Source organism: Clarias gariepinus, chromosome 15 (assembly GCF_024256425.1).
Source record: "Clarias gariepinus isolate MV-2021 ecotype Netherlands chromosome 15, CGAR_prim_01v2, whole genome shotgun sequence".
In the NCBI taxonomy this organism is placed as follows: Eukaryota; Metazoa; Chordata; class Actinopteri; order Siluriformes; family Clariidae; genus Clarias; species Clarias gariepinus.
This window is the reverse complement of record NC_071114.1, coordinates 12,812,263-12,827,691: the sequence shown is the minus strand read 5'-3', so window position 1 is coordinate 12,827,691 and position 15,429 is coordinate 12,812,263. Positions and strand designations below refer to the sequence as shown.

Sequence of the window (15,429 nt, the reverse complement as noted above, 5' to 3'; positions counted from 1 at the left end):
GGGCAATTTTAGATTGTTTACTTTAATTGTGAAAATGTCTTGATATCTGTTTTATTGGGGATTAATAAATACTTAGGATGTAGACATTCCTGGCAAATTTTACAACGTTCCAAATGCTTTTTTTCTGATTGTTTAACACACATACAGTACAGCTAATTACATATCAACACTCCTCTACCCCACCCTAGTTTGTCAACCTTGTCTTGCTTATCTATAAGAAACTCTGTTCAAAAAGAAAACCGTTCAATTAATTTGACTTAAATTAATTCAAATATACTTCAAAATGATATGTTATATGGATGTGGAACTGAAGAACACAACCAATATACAGAACATAAAAACTGCAATCTTTAACTCAGCTGGTTCACCCAAAAACCTAATTTAGATTCTAATGTTCACCAGTCAAAAATGTGCCTCAGAAAACACAAATATGCACACAAATGAAGTGTGGACACTTCTGCTTTAATGCCTGAAATGCAGATAAAGTAGACGTTATGTCTGTCAAGTGTAACAGGGAGATAGTTTCAATCCACTAGGAAGGTGGTTCCTACTTAATCAATAAGTGCTATAAATAATTTTGACATTCTAAGAGGTAATTGTGTAAAAAGGGACAAATGTACACTGAGATTTACATTTAAAACTATAAAGTTGTCACATGAAAACAGATTGAAATCAAACCACAGAGCATACATGAGATAAAATACAACACAAAAAATACTAAAATACAGACACAGCAGTGACTTTACCAACAGTGACATGCAGGGAAAGCACAAATCCAGAATCTCTACAGATTGAATTAACAAAACATAGTAGAGTTACAGCAAAACACTGATGATTATGAAATGGAGAACAAGTATCCAGTTTTATACAGGCAAATAAAATTATCGACAACACCTCTCCATAAAAGGGTACATAAATGTATGCTACGGTGTATAGTAAGAAACTACCGGCGTGGGACCGAACTCACACACTGAGTCAACAGCTTAATCTCTGGTTCAATCATCTATACTACGCAATGGTTTTTAAAACAACACCCAACATATACAAATAAATCATAACAGCTGGATGAAAATGAGTGTGCAAGATAATTTAAAGACGGTGGCTCTGAAAATGGGGTCAGTGAAGAGCCGCCAGGTCCATGACTTGCACATTTTGTTATAGTGGTGACAGTCAAACATAAGTGCTCATGTTTGTTACTAGTTATCAGACTGTTTGCCTGGTCAATAATTGAAAAACAAGTAGTTCTGTAAATAATGTCTCATAGAATCTAATAACTAAAATTTTAATAAAAATATGTCCATAAAAGTTCAAATATATAACCAAAATATTAAACCTAATATTTAAATATGACATAAAAATTATGCTCATAAAATAATTTCTTTACTGACAAGAACCTTAAACTTTGAGACATCACATTGTCAGCTATTTTAGTGTTCATAATACCACTGTCAATGAAATGCAATAAGCTGTTCATTACAATACATATATCATGTACAATATCCCACAGTAGTTTGTGGAAAGATTCAAGACTTGTGACAATGTTTAAAGTCGAAAATGTTCTTTTAAAAACAAATACAATGTTCTCTTAAACCTTAAGAGCACTTTCATGGTGAAAAATCTGGACGATAGGCATTAATCTGTCGGTAGTCCTTAGCACCAAGTATAAAAATAAATAATGTTTATATACAGATGACATGAAAGTCTCAACAACTGTGCACTGAAAACTTACATCAGGAAAAGGAAAATACAGCAGGACTTGATTAGCCCTTATATAACAAACTTAAATGAAAAAAAGAACACTCACTATCAGTTTCTGATTGCGAGCAAGTACCAGCAGAATCACAGCAGAATCAAAAGTCCAGGAAGTGGAGCCAGACCTAAGCCATTTCCTCCTGAGCCAAAGGTCAAAGAGGCAGAGACAAGTCAGTGTCTTTTAGGCTGTGTTTTTTACTGTGTTGTAAAGCATCTCACAGATTGAATCAGGTCCAGCTCTGTGTCCAGGACTGTTGGTTATGCAGCACTTTCTGCGAGACAAATTTGTAAAACTCAGAGTTGTCTTTTCCCACTTGTATGAAGTCATAAAAAATGGCCAGATGCACAATACTTAAATAAACATAATGATTACACAAATCAGTCAAAGGCAAACATTACACACATGCGGACTGGTGACAAATTAAAAGAAAAACCTGTGTTTTTTTAATGCTGTAAAGGCTTTTCTTTCCCCAGCACAATTTAGCAAAGCAATACAAGGTTTTTACGATCACTTTTATCCTATGATGAAACATTTCTATCCTGATAGAAGTAGTCACTCCAGGATTAGTTGACCTTAACGACCCGGAAAAAGGGCTACATCAGTGATATATGTGAAGAAAAAAAAAAGATTATAGAGCAACATGTCTGTAATTTCTTTTAATTTGCCTCTGATTACTATAACAAAATATTGATAGAAAAAACATCACCACAAATTCAACAGCATATGAATTTGTGAGTGCTTGTTTTCTTTTCTCACCCTCAATTCCGGGTGTGCTGCTCATGCTCAGTGCAAAGAGGAAGACGGGTTTTCAGATGGGATGCCCACTAGTGTCGGGGGTTGTGGGCCCATGCCTGTGTTGGCAGGTGCAGCGGGGCGGGGATTAAGGCGTGGGGGGAGTGGGTTGGAAGGCCGAATGAGGGGGGGTGGCTGGTTTAAAGCTGAGCGAGGTTGCAGAAACCGGGCCTGCTGCTGAAGGGGTGGAGGCTGACGGTGCAGTGCAGGAGTGGCTGGCAGAGAGGGCCGTAGTAATGGTGGAGGCTGATTTAAGGAAGTGCTGCCACTTCCTGCTACCATGGCCAGTGACGCTACAGCTATGGGAGACGGGCCAGAGGCAGGTGTTACCTGACCCTGTAAATGACAAGGACACATAATTAATTATTTTTTATATATGCATGAAACACACTAAAATCAGAACATTAATCAGCATATAATCAATGTGTAAATAAAATCAAACAGGTAAATCTCTGTTTATTTTACTAGGAGCATATTAATGTACCTCCTCCTCCTCTTCATCTGTGCTCTTTCCTGAAGGTGGGTTGGAACTGTTTTTTCCATCCTCCCCAGAGGCTGTGCTGTCTCCGTTGGGGGCACGAGTTCCCTGCTCAGCCTCCCACTCCTGCAGCACCTCCTCAAGGTTAAAACGACGCCGATAGTTCACAAAGAAGTTCTTAACTTGCCCCACTGTTTTATTACCAATAACATCTGCAATAGCCTGGAAGTCTTTGCCATACTTGCGGACTCCTGAATAGAAAAGGTCACAAGAATTAAAATCAAAATGTCATGCAATTAAACATCATCTAAAAGGTTAATGTGTCCAGAAACTACCTTGAACAGCAAGCAGCTGCTCATCTGTAGTCCAGCGAGCATTGACTTTTTGGTTGGACTAAAACACAAGAAAAAAAACAACATTTGTTTGATCAAAGGACGTTTTGTAGTGTTAATGTATGTAATGTTCTAAAATAATTCTACTCTGTAACTCTTTTTGATAGGAAAATAATGTCTTATTAAACATTTAAACATTTCTCTGGAGGGACAACTGAAGAACTCTTAAGAGTTTAAGATTGTAGTAAAGTAGTGGCAGAAACCAACAAAATTCTCAAAACTACTCAAACTACTCTCAGTAGTTTTAGTAGTTAAAATTGACAGAAACATCAGTACTTAATAATAAAATGACAGATCGATATAATAAACTTTCCCTCAGTAGTTGTTACACTTACACCCCCACAAAAAAACTCCTTCATTTAAAACAAATGTTTTTTTCCAGGCATTCCTCAGAAATCTCTAGTTTGAAATGTTGCCTTTCAGTTCAAATATAGCAGGGCAGCTTGATTGAGTTAGACTTGGGTCAGTGGGCAAGCTATTCAATTACACACAGCACTGCCTTCTTCCTCCACAAACATCTCTTACATTCTATAGTTTTGAGCTGTATGTGGAATAAGTGAAAAGTAAAAAAAAAGACAAAAAAGCAGACTAAATTAAAAAGGTCAAATGTCCTTAATCTTTCAATAGACAATGTATTGCTGAACTTGGAAGTACATTACACAGACCTAACTGGCACACTTGACCTTATAAAATACCAGACAAAAGAAAAAAGAAGGTTACTGTGTTATTTTCTTTGTGATATTTTTGTATTTCAAACCATTTTGGTGTGAATGTCAATATTGTTTTTTTTCCCCTTTTCTTTAGCTTTATTCAACTCAAATATTATACAGTTTCAACCTTTATATGCAAAGAATAGTTAGTGGAAAACACTTGATTTGTTTTAAAAAAAGAATATTAGAATATACAACCATAATTTTGATTTACCTCAGGTAGCCGGTATTCATCAATGCCAGATTCAATCCTCTGTTTTAAAGCACTGTTCAGCTGCTTGGCATTTTGAACCTGATAGATAAAGAAAATTAATATTGAATTGTTTGCATACCATTTTGGTTCCATTTCTCACTGGTGTAAATTGCTGAAAGATTTCTGTGAATACCAGGTGCATAATATAAAATATCTGTGAATAATACGTTTCGGTGAGGAGACATTTTCCCAAGGAAATAATTACTGAAAACTAGTTACTGGTTCAGAAGTCCTTCTGAGCAGTTGAAGGCCCTTAACCCTCAACTGCTCAGATGTACAGCACAAAATCTTTTTTAATTAAATAATTAAATTAAATTTAAATTAATGTAAATAAATTGCAGTCAGGAATACAGATTCTGTCAAATGAATCTTCAGTCTAACCAGATTACCTGTCGTTTAAGCGAGACGAGCTCCATGTCGAGCTGCCGGAGGACAGTGTTAGCAGCGGTGGAGCTGCAGGATACGGCCACCACGTCCTCCTGCGTGAGGTACATGCCTTTTGGTGGACGGCACTTGGAGCGTTGTGAGTGGTGCCGATGTTGCAGGGTCTGATGGTCCCGCCGACCCATGCTGATTTTAGAGCTCACTATCTGTGGCTCAACATGGCTCTAGAAAACAAAACACAGTGCATAGCTTAGGCACCATGACAAGCAGTAAATTTTAAATCATAATTAAAAAAACTAAATAATAATCACTGCAGTACCACAAGGACATCCTGTGCAAGCTATTTTGAGAAAATAGTTATCACGCATAATACTTTACCTCTTTCTTCGTTTCTTTAGTAGGGTCATAATCACTGTCGTTTGCCTCAATAGGATTAGCTTCCTCCATTTCTTCATCACTAGACAATAAGAAACAAGTTAAGAATAGAATGGACTATAAAATTAGTACTTTAATTATAACCAGATAAACAACCAATCTTTGACTAGTGCACCTTTCATCTTGATTACTTCGGTTTGCCAGCTTTCTTGCTTGTCTGTCCATTAAGCTTGTCCTGGATCTAGTCTTTTTCCATGAATAGTAGTACTTTACAAGGCTTGATATGGATTTATCTGGCAACTGTAAAAAAAAAGGTTTTTATATCTATTTACATTTTTTGAAAAACAAACGAACAAACAAATGAATCCATGTAGGGTGATTCCATCTGAAATCAACCAGTGGGTTCCACCACATGATCACAGATTTTGCTGATTTTTTCACCAATTGTTGGTATTGGCATGAAAATAAAAACCCCCAATTGTTTTGTCCCAACTCCCGCTCGTTAAAAAATGGCAGCCATCTTGATTTTTGGCCTCGACGCGCTTCGAGACGTGCCACGCCCCTTTTTAAAATCCTCTTTTTCTAGATAACTCACTTGCTGTATGTCATATGGAGATGAAACTGGGTATATTTATGTAATTTTGTGGTTATGGAGATATTTCTGAAAAAACATTTTTTGGGTGTACCCCTTTTCGAGCCCCCAGAACCCAAGGTCTGCATGTATATATGTCACTCAAAAAAATAGGGGTTACTTCACATCACCTCATCTTGAAAATAAATAAAAACCAGAGTTGTGTTATGCCTTGTTTTATAGAAATCTTCAAAAATGAATTGTCCAGGTTTTGCAACATTTTATGATTTGACATACAGAAATGTACTGCAATATCTGTAGAATACTTAATGCATACTCATAAAATCTGCTCCTTTCAAAGTAAAAGTAACCTTAAATTCTTCTGTAATGCATATCTAGTCAAAGACTGTTTCTCTTGGAGTTCTTTTAAATAAACAGCTTGGGCCTTGGCTGTATAGTGATGAGCTGTGCAGGAGTCACATTTTTCACAAAGTCTCATAATAAAATCAGACACAAAGACATGTCAGAAATTTTGCCATGGCTTTCATGATTCCACTGCTTGAACTGAACAGTGTCATCTGGGTCCAAATCAGCATTTTCAAATATACCATCAAGTTTAGGGCTGGGCCATATTATACCTTTCACGGTAATACCAGTACAATGTTAGGCAATAATAAGAAAATAAAATATCACGATTGAAAAGGCGTAAAATGCGCATGCGCAGTCCCTTTGTTTGCATACATTTTTATGGGGGAAAAAGCATGGCGGCGGCGGAGAATGAGAACGGCGAAAGCGGATCGTTGATGAACCAGAATTGGTTTGTAAAAATGGTGCAACTTCAGTAGTGTGGAACTGGTTTGGTTTTCGCCCGTCAGATACCCAACAAAGCACAATTTTTTGTAGAACATAACAAGCAAGCGGGTCGTAGTGGCATTGAAAAAGAGGGATCTTATTAATTTCAACGCATCTGTAGCTTGAAGAAACAGCGTTTATTTTTTAATTTTTTTTTTATAAAAAATTAAATTAAAATAATTGAGGACATTTCTGTACCTAATTGAGGTGTACCTTTTGGGGGTCTCAGATCTGATTATTTTGGTACCAGTTTGGGGTCACCAGGTCATATGACCTTTTTTTAAATAGAAAATAAAATAAAAATGAATGAAGACATATCTTGGGATAAAATCAGGTGTACCTTGTGTGGAGCTCTAACGAGATTATATTGGTACTAGTTTGGGGTCACCAGGTGACATGACCAAAAAGCTATTGAAGAAATAGTGATTTATTTAATAAAAATATATAATATTTGCAAATTAATTAACAATACTCAATTAATATTCTGGTTCATCAATTCTGGTTCATCTGGTTATTTGACCTATTTATTTACCACACTGCAGTTTTATGTTGCAAAGCAACTCTTTTTAAGTTTTGTGTATATTATACATGGTTATGCTCAGGATACGTCAGCCCATTTCCACTGGAAATGCCTTTTGGTTAAATTGTCAGCAAGGAATTTGCATTTGCACTGATAAAATTTTATATAGCTTTAATGCACATACAAACAGCTGCCAGTTAATAGAAAGTAAGTTGATGTTTTTTTTTTTTTGCACTAATAAAGTTTTGGAATTGTAAAGTATTTTTTCTTGTGTCAATCATATCGTCAATTATATCGTTATCGCAAATGTTCAAATATATATCGTGATAAATATTTTTGGCCATATTGCCCTGCCCTAATTAAGATAATCAGATAGTTTTGATTGGGGGCCACTGCTCACGCCTGTGCAACATATAGTCACGAGAATCCAAAGAACAGACAAGCTTTGCCATCAAGTCTTTGTAATCAGATTGTGATTAAGACAACAAACTACATTGGAAAGATTCAGTAAAAGAATTAACATAAATGAAACACACTCAATTAGTACGAAGAAAAAGATGATGCAATCATCCTTAAGTTCCTTGAGTGCGAGGTCACTCATGGAGTTGGTAGGAGATAATTTAACTTTCTGATCAGTATGAACCTGAATGGTTCAGTTACAGGATACTGTTTGACAGTGATACATGTATCTTACATGTACCATCATAAAATAACACATTTACTGGTAGATAAGGCCTATTATGTAGATCCATGTACATTCTCTGTATATAAAATGTGTATCAAATCGTAAAACATTTGCAAAACCTGGACAATTCATTTTTGATGATTTCTATAAAACAGGGCATAACACACCCCTGGTTTTTATTTATTTTCAAGATAAGGTGATGTGAAGTAACCCCTATTTTTTTGAGTAACATATATACATACAGACCTTGGGTTCTGGGGGGTCGAAAAGGGGTACCCCAAAAAAATGTTTTTTTAGAAATATCTCCATAACCACAGGAGATAGCCATTTCTCTTCCACTGGTTCATTTGAGATGGAATCACCCTGTAACATTATCTACAGTGACTGCATGTGATTATCGTCTTGTGACTCACCATCTGCTGAATCCTGTGAAAGCTCTTGCCATGGAAGCTAAAGGCCTGCTCAAACAGGACTTTGTCCTCCACTGTCCAGTCATCTGGGAAGGGGGTGAAGTTGGGCAGGTCTGCCAGGGACTTCTCAATGTTATGCTTGTGCCAGAAGAGCATGCCAAGAGCCTGTTGGACATACACAGTTACATCATCCTTTTCACCAGTCACCTCATCTGTTCCCCAATTTCTATTTGTAGCTTTCATTACATTTTTAAAGAACAACTCCAGTACCTTTTTCAGAGGAACAGCAAAAACAGAATCTGTACCACGTAAATGTTAGAAAAAAAAAAAAAAACTTCACATACAGACATAAAAGTGTGTCTGTTCATTCCCAGGGACAAATCATAATCTTATAAATTCCACTGTTAGAATGTCCTGTAAAATGTAATTACATCAAAAGTTTTTGAGTGTTCTGCATAAAACAGGCTGTGCTCCCTTTCGTGTTGTTGCTTTTGCTCTGCATGGGGTTAAATGTGAGGTGAGGTTATTGCATGAGGTGTGTAATTACTGTAATTAAAAGCTTACTGATGCATCACGACAGCAGCACTTTAATAAATTTTACATTTTACACCTGAAGCTTTGAAAGCCAAGCTAATAAACTTTATTTACTCTATCCAGTAATAACATGTTTATAATATATAATTAACGAAAACAATTTGCACAATACAGTATGTTTACTCATGAAGAAAGCACAGAAATAAAGCTTTGTGCTCCAAAGAGCATTTGAGGCTGGGTAACCTGAAATTACAGCCTTCAATTTAAGTAAAGTTTAAAGACCACACTACTTCTGGATTCGCTTTTATTTTTTGGTTTTGGGCTTCAGGTCATATTAAAAATGTTTAGAGTCATCATTAACACTTGCCAAACTTATTGCCTGTGACTGTGTTGTCCATGTCGCATCCAGGAAAACAAAATAAACTCAAGAGAATTATGAAAAGGAAAGGTTTTGAATACATAACCAGTCAATCAGATAACATCCAACAACTTTAACTGAACTTTCAGAAGTCTGGTTAGCACTTACTAGTGTAGCATTAACTAAGCTAACTAAGTTTTTGACATCATAAAAAAGCTCCCTATGTTAAATAAATTAATAGATTAGATTATTTTTGTTATATAATAATAATAATAATAATAATAATAATAATAATAAATAAGTGGGAAATCATGTTTTGCTACTGTTTTATGAAATGCACTGGAAATGCTCTTTAAGGATTATTCATTGCATCATGAAAAAGGAATACAAGCAGTGTCAATATTAGTATCAGTTTCACAATAAAAGATTCATATTACATGTGCAATGCATTGACTTGTTTCATTTTTTTCCAAAGAACATTTAAATGTAAAACTTATTTTTTGCAAAAACCCAGATTTATGAACTTCACTTATGTACCTTTTGCATATTTATATTCAGTGCTTGATGTCGTTCTTCAATTGTCCTGGACAACCACAAAATACTGTAGGTCTGGGCAAAATTACTTTAAAAGTAGCTATAGTTGTCCAATACAGCATTGCAAAACCGCAGGTTATTAAAATGTAATTAAAATGTTTTGTTGTTCAGTTATAAAATAAGAACAAAATTTCTATTACGTACTGATTTATGTTTTAAAAAAGGTGAAATTTTCGGTCAGAGGAAGTGAAAATGTTATAAGATTTAGAAGGTAATGTAGATTCCTAAAATTATTGTTAATTTTTTTTTATAATTAATTTTTTTAAATATGAGTTTAACATAAACATACAAATTATTAACCATTACTTATGTTTTTGTTAAATGTACATATTTTACTTGAATGGAAATTCTGCCCTTTTTCTGCCCACTGTTTTTCAGTGTATATTACCACAATTTACTAAATTAAAACCATTTTAAAAACATTAAAACACAAGCAATGCAGTAACAAAATCTACCTGCTCCACATTATAGCCATGTTTTTCCTTTGCAATGGCAATGTATTCATCCACTGTGGACGAAACACAAGTGCGTAAGTGGTAGTAAAGTCTAATGAAATCTTTATAATCTGATGAATATTTTGGAGATAATAAATAGAAAATAAGTATGCTTACATTTAGTGTCAACAATATTATGATACGGAGACCACACCAACATGCCTCCAGTGTCTTTATCACTGTATTTGGTAGTTCCTGTGAAAATGTGAAATAACACAGCTTAACACAATGATTGTAACAACTAGTTAGTGTTAACATTAGCCCTAATTATGTTTAAAAAAATGAAAAGTATAATAAAATCTGCATTATTTAATTTGTACAGCAAGTTAACTGTATACTTTTAAAGGCTTTGGTAAAATAATAAGCTTGTCTATGTTACTTCAGCAGGACTTTGTAACTGCATAAAACTGTGCATAACACTATATCAACAACAAGATATGACGTTTGTCTGGGGATAATAGCAAGTTTCTTCGTATTTATGTTATTACTGTTATTTTGTTAAGCGTAATCCCGTTTTAATTCGCAAACTAGCAACTGGCTAACTGGGAAGCTATCTTACACGCGAAATTATTTACAATTTTATTCGCGCAAACACTACTCTTAGTATTGTTATTATCCGAAACATTTAACCTATTTAGACTCCATAACACTAAACTAATTAGCGAACAAAACAAACAAGCATAAATATTATTCATATTAGCATTCAGTGCGCTAGCTATACACCGAGGCTACCACACTTCAGCCACAAGCATACTCATATTCTACATAGTATGCCAAGCTTGCGCGCGCTGTATTGTAACTATGGTAACCAATGTTGCTGCACTACCCTTCCATACTGCCTAGTGCAGTTAAGTAGTATGCTGCTTGTCCACGGCGAGAGAACCCCAGTGAGCCTACCGTACCGGGATCGTAATCAGGAATATTAGCTTGATAATCGGATCCCACTCGCATTCCGACATCTGCAAGGCAAAGGAAACGTGTATCTATCAGTCCTCGGGGGTCTGGTTTCGATCGATATATTTTTAAATCAAAACGCAAAGCTGTGTGTATATGTGTGTGTGTGTTCGAGGCTATACCGTGCTCGTCGTCGCTGCCACTCTCATCAGAAAAATGCCCATTCGAGGCGTTTGAGGGGCTTTTCGTTCCGTTAGACCGACCTTTTCCTAGGTATTCCGACCCTTTATCCATCATCCCAGGCATTGTAATGGTATTTATATTTTTTCCCTAGGTATGAAACAAAAATATGTGTATTCAATATTCAATGCACGGTTTTTTCACAGCTAGCCTGTCCCTTGCAATAACTCCCCTGCGCAGTTTGAGCCACAGTGCCTCTGATCTGTATCCCTCCGCCACAACGGTAAACACTACCATTTACACTATATAACAATAAAGTCCTTTGGTTTAGATTTTAGGTTTATGTTTATAAGCAAGATATTTATTTATTAAAGATTAACTGCAGTCTTCATCCAACCGATTCTATGTCTCTCTCTTGCGAACTATTTTCTTAGGCGGAATGAATTGTTATGCCTGTGAACCGGTGCCTGCGTCAGAGTTGTTTATAAATACATTAAATACAAATGCATGCAAATAATGAAAAATTAAACATGAATCAATTTAGCTTTTTTGAGACATTGGTGAAGGGAGTGTTTAGTATTTTTATGTGAGTAAATAAAAAGTAACATCAACATGGGATTAAAGAGGTAAATATTATCATTAGGCTAGAATTTCATAAACTATTTATTATAAAAGAGAAACATAGATAAATAAATAGATAGGTGTGTGTTTGTAGAGGATATAAATCTGTTCTTATGGCCTCTTCACATAATTAAGTGCCATTATAAACTCTTATAAACAAAAATGCCTATATTATTAACCTCCAGCAGATGGCGCAACAACTCCGACACAGGGTATAACTGTAAAGGGCAGTCAAGCTTTTTTAAGATGATGATGATTATTATGATTAATAATATTATTTGTGAACATATCCAATATAACACTGATATGTACTTGCATTAAGGTTCTATATTTTAATATAAATGTACTTGTACATCTTTCGGCTGTTCCCTTCCAGGGGTCGCCACAGCGAATCATCTGCCTCCATCTAACCCTATCCTCTGCTTCCTCTTCTCTCACACCTAACTAACTTCATGTCCTCTCTCATTACATCCATAAATCTCCTCTTTGGTCTTCTTTTAAACCTCCTGTCTGGCAGTTCCAACCTTGGCATCTTTCTACTGATATATATAAAAAATCTCTATTCTGAACATGTCCAAACCACCTCAATCTGGCCTCTCTGACTTTATCTTCAAAACATCTAACATGGGTTTTCCCTCTGATGAACTCATTTTTGATCCTATCCATCCTCGTCACTCCCAAAGAGAACCTCAACGTTTTCATCTCTGCTACCTCTAGCTCTGCCTCCTGTCTTTTCTTCAGTGCCACTGCCTCTAAGCCGTAGAGCATTGCTGGTCTCACCACTGTCATGTATTCTGTTTTGCTGCGGCTATCCTTCATTCCTCTGTTTTCCAGAGCATACCTCCACCTCTCCAAATTTTCCTCCACTTGTCTTACAGTTCTCATACATGTCCTGCACCACTCTAACATACTTCTCTGCCACCCCAGACTTCCTCATACAACACCACAGCTCCTCTCTTGGCACCCTGTTGTACGCTTTCTCTAAATCTACAAAGACACAATGCAACTCCCTGTTACCTTTTCTGTACTTCTCCACCAGCATCCTCAAAGCAAATACTGCATCTGTTGTACTCTTTTTTAGGATTTAAACCATTTTGCTGCTCACCAATGCTTACCTCTGCTCTTAACCTAGCTTCTACTACTCTTTTCCACAGCTTCATTGTATGGCTCATTAGCTTAATGCCTCTTTAATCGCCACAGCTCTGTACATCTTCCTTGTTCTTAAAAATCGGCACCAATACGCTTCTCCTTTATCTCTCTGGAATCCTCCAAAATCTTGTTAAACAAACTAGTCAGAAACTCTACTGCAACCTCTCCCAAGCACTTTCATACCTTCACGGGTATGTCATCAGGACCAACAGCCTTTACACTCTTCATCCTCTTTAAGGCCCTTCTCACCGCTCACCTCCTTTTTACTAATATTTGCTATTTCCTGCTCCACAACAGTCACCTCTTCTACTCTTTGTTCTCTTTTATTTTCCTTATTCATCAACTCTTTAAAGGAATCCTTCCATCTTTCCATTACCCTCCTGGCATCTTTCAGTACTTTTCAATCTCTATCTTTAATCACCCTAACCTGCTGCACATCCTTCCCATCTCTATCTCTCTGCCCCGCCAACCTGTACAGATCCATCTCTCTGTCCTTACTATCCAATCTAGCATACGAGTTCTCATATGCTCTTTGTTTGGTCTTTGCCACCTCTACCTTCACCTTACGCTGCATCTCCCTGTACTCATGTCTACTATCTTCAGTCCTCTCAGTGTCCCACTTTTTCTTTACTAACCTCTTGTTCCACCACCAAGTCTCCTTGTCAACTTTGCCCTTCCTGATGATACCCCAAGTACATTGAAGTCTGCACCAATCACCACTCTCTCACCTCTGGGGATGCTCTGCATCACTTTATTTAACTCACCCCATAATTTCTCCTTCTCTTCCAAATCACATCCTACCTGTGGGGCATAACAACTAACAACAATGAACATCACCTCTTCAATTTCCAGCTTCAGACTCATTACCCTATCTGATACTCTTTTCACCTCACATTCCTAACAAACCCTTGTTTCAGAATAACTGCTACTCCATTTCATTTCCTATCCACACCATGGTAAAACAATTTGAACCCTGATCCTAAGCTTTTAGCCTTGCTACCTTTTCACCCGGTCTCCTGGACACACAGTATATCCACCTTCCCTCTCTGCATCAAATCAGCTGACTCTCTTGCCTTTCCTCTTAAAGTCCCTACTATAAATCTTGCCTTTCCTTTTCTCTTTCTGCTTTCAAACACGCCTTCCTCCTCTCCTTTTTCGACCAACAGTAGCCCAATTTCCACCGGCACCTTGTAGCTCAACAGCACCCGTGGCGGTCGGGCCACGACCAATCCAGTATGGAAGTGATATTTGTGATTTGCATAGTTGATTTGGCAAATGTTTTACTTCACAAGAAGACACTGGATTGCGTCCCGTGGTTGCATTTTATATTTTAATATAAATAACATTTTATAATTCTACAAGTTACGTAATCCTGTATTTATATGGTTGTACTCTACTTCGACACAATGGGAATGCAACACATGATCTTTTTTCTTTCAAATTTGAAATAAATTTGGTGCAAGACTGTTATTTAAAAAGAATTTAGAGACACTTGATAATATTGCATTTGTTTAAGGTTTACCATGTTGAAATTGTTGGGTTATATTCACATATAAGGTTGTTTTATTAGTTATGTATTTGCAATATGTTAATTGTTAGAAACAGCAATCTGTTTCTAATGATATTTCCAACATCTCAAGTTTCTTTTCAAAATGTTATATAGTTAATTGTTGTTCATACAGGTAATAACTTATGTATATAATAATAATAATAATAATAATAATAATAATTATTATTATTATTATACACTGTTTAATCATCTTCTAAAAGAAAAGCTATATAATAATCTAATAATATCATGAAACCTTTTACATGATAAATACCTAGGATTTGTGGTACCGGGGAAGCTCTTGCCCGTTGGGGTGTGGCTCCGCAAGACCACTAGGTTGTGCTGTGGTGTCTTTCACCAGGATACTCTAAGTGGATCTTTAGGGTGTTGAGGGTGGTAGGGTTGCGAGCGGTGCCTGAGTGTTCTTGTGCCTTTCTGTCGTGCCAGCACTGGCCATTATTATTATTTTTTAGCTTATACCAGTATACTGGTGACAGGATCGTGAGAAGTTTGTACAATTTACATCACCATATTTCAAAGTGTACTTCTCTGTAAATTCTATTTGGATTAATAAAAGAGTTTGGTGACACTTTACCCTTTTTACGTCTCTTATTTGCAGAATCTGTGACTCTTTTTCAAATATTATAATAAGCCCAGTTCGCTGGATTAAGTAACCCATGCTGAAGCTTCAGGACAAATTTGGATACTTAAAACACTTTCATTTTTTACTTTAGAGGGATTTGCCATGGTAAAATGTTTTAACGAAATAATAAGTTAAATAATCGTTTAAACATTCAATCATTAAGGCATCTACACATTTATTGATATTTAGAGTTTATATAGTATAATAAGCGGCCACATCTTTATGCACCTCAGGAATT

General features: G+C 36.2%; 1 protein-coding gene across 2 annotated transcripts; it reads right to left on the bottom strand.

The window, feature by feature from the left end:
• Positions 1–444: 444 nt before the first annotated feature.
• rcor3 (REST corepressor 3) lies at positions 445–11,454 on the bottom strand. Of its 2 annotated transcripts, XM_053513652.1 has the most exons (13): positions 11,232–11,454; positions 11,058–11,114; positions 10,273–10,350; positions 10,117–10,169; positions 8,179–8,340; positions 5,313–5,437; positions 5,141–5,219; positions 4,768–4,986; positions 4,340–4,417; positions 3,359–3,416; positions 3,030–3,274; positions 2,510–2,881; positions 445–2,024 (listed from the first exon to the last, which is right to left on the bottom strand). In XM_053513652.1, the coding sequence occupies exons 1-12, from the start codon at positions 11,353–11,355 to the stop codon at positions 2,537–2,539; spliced, it is 1,623 nt and encodes a 540-aa protein (XP_053369627.1). In that variant the 5' UTR covers positions 11,356–11,454; the 3' UTR covers positions 445–2,024; positions 2,510–2,536. The 2 variants fall into 2 exon arrangements, with proteins under 2 accessions (XP_053369627.1, XP_053369628.1); XM_053513653.1 differs by lacking the exon at positions 11,058–11,114.
• Between the last annotated feature and the right edge of the window lie 3,975 nt (positions 11,455–15,429).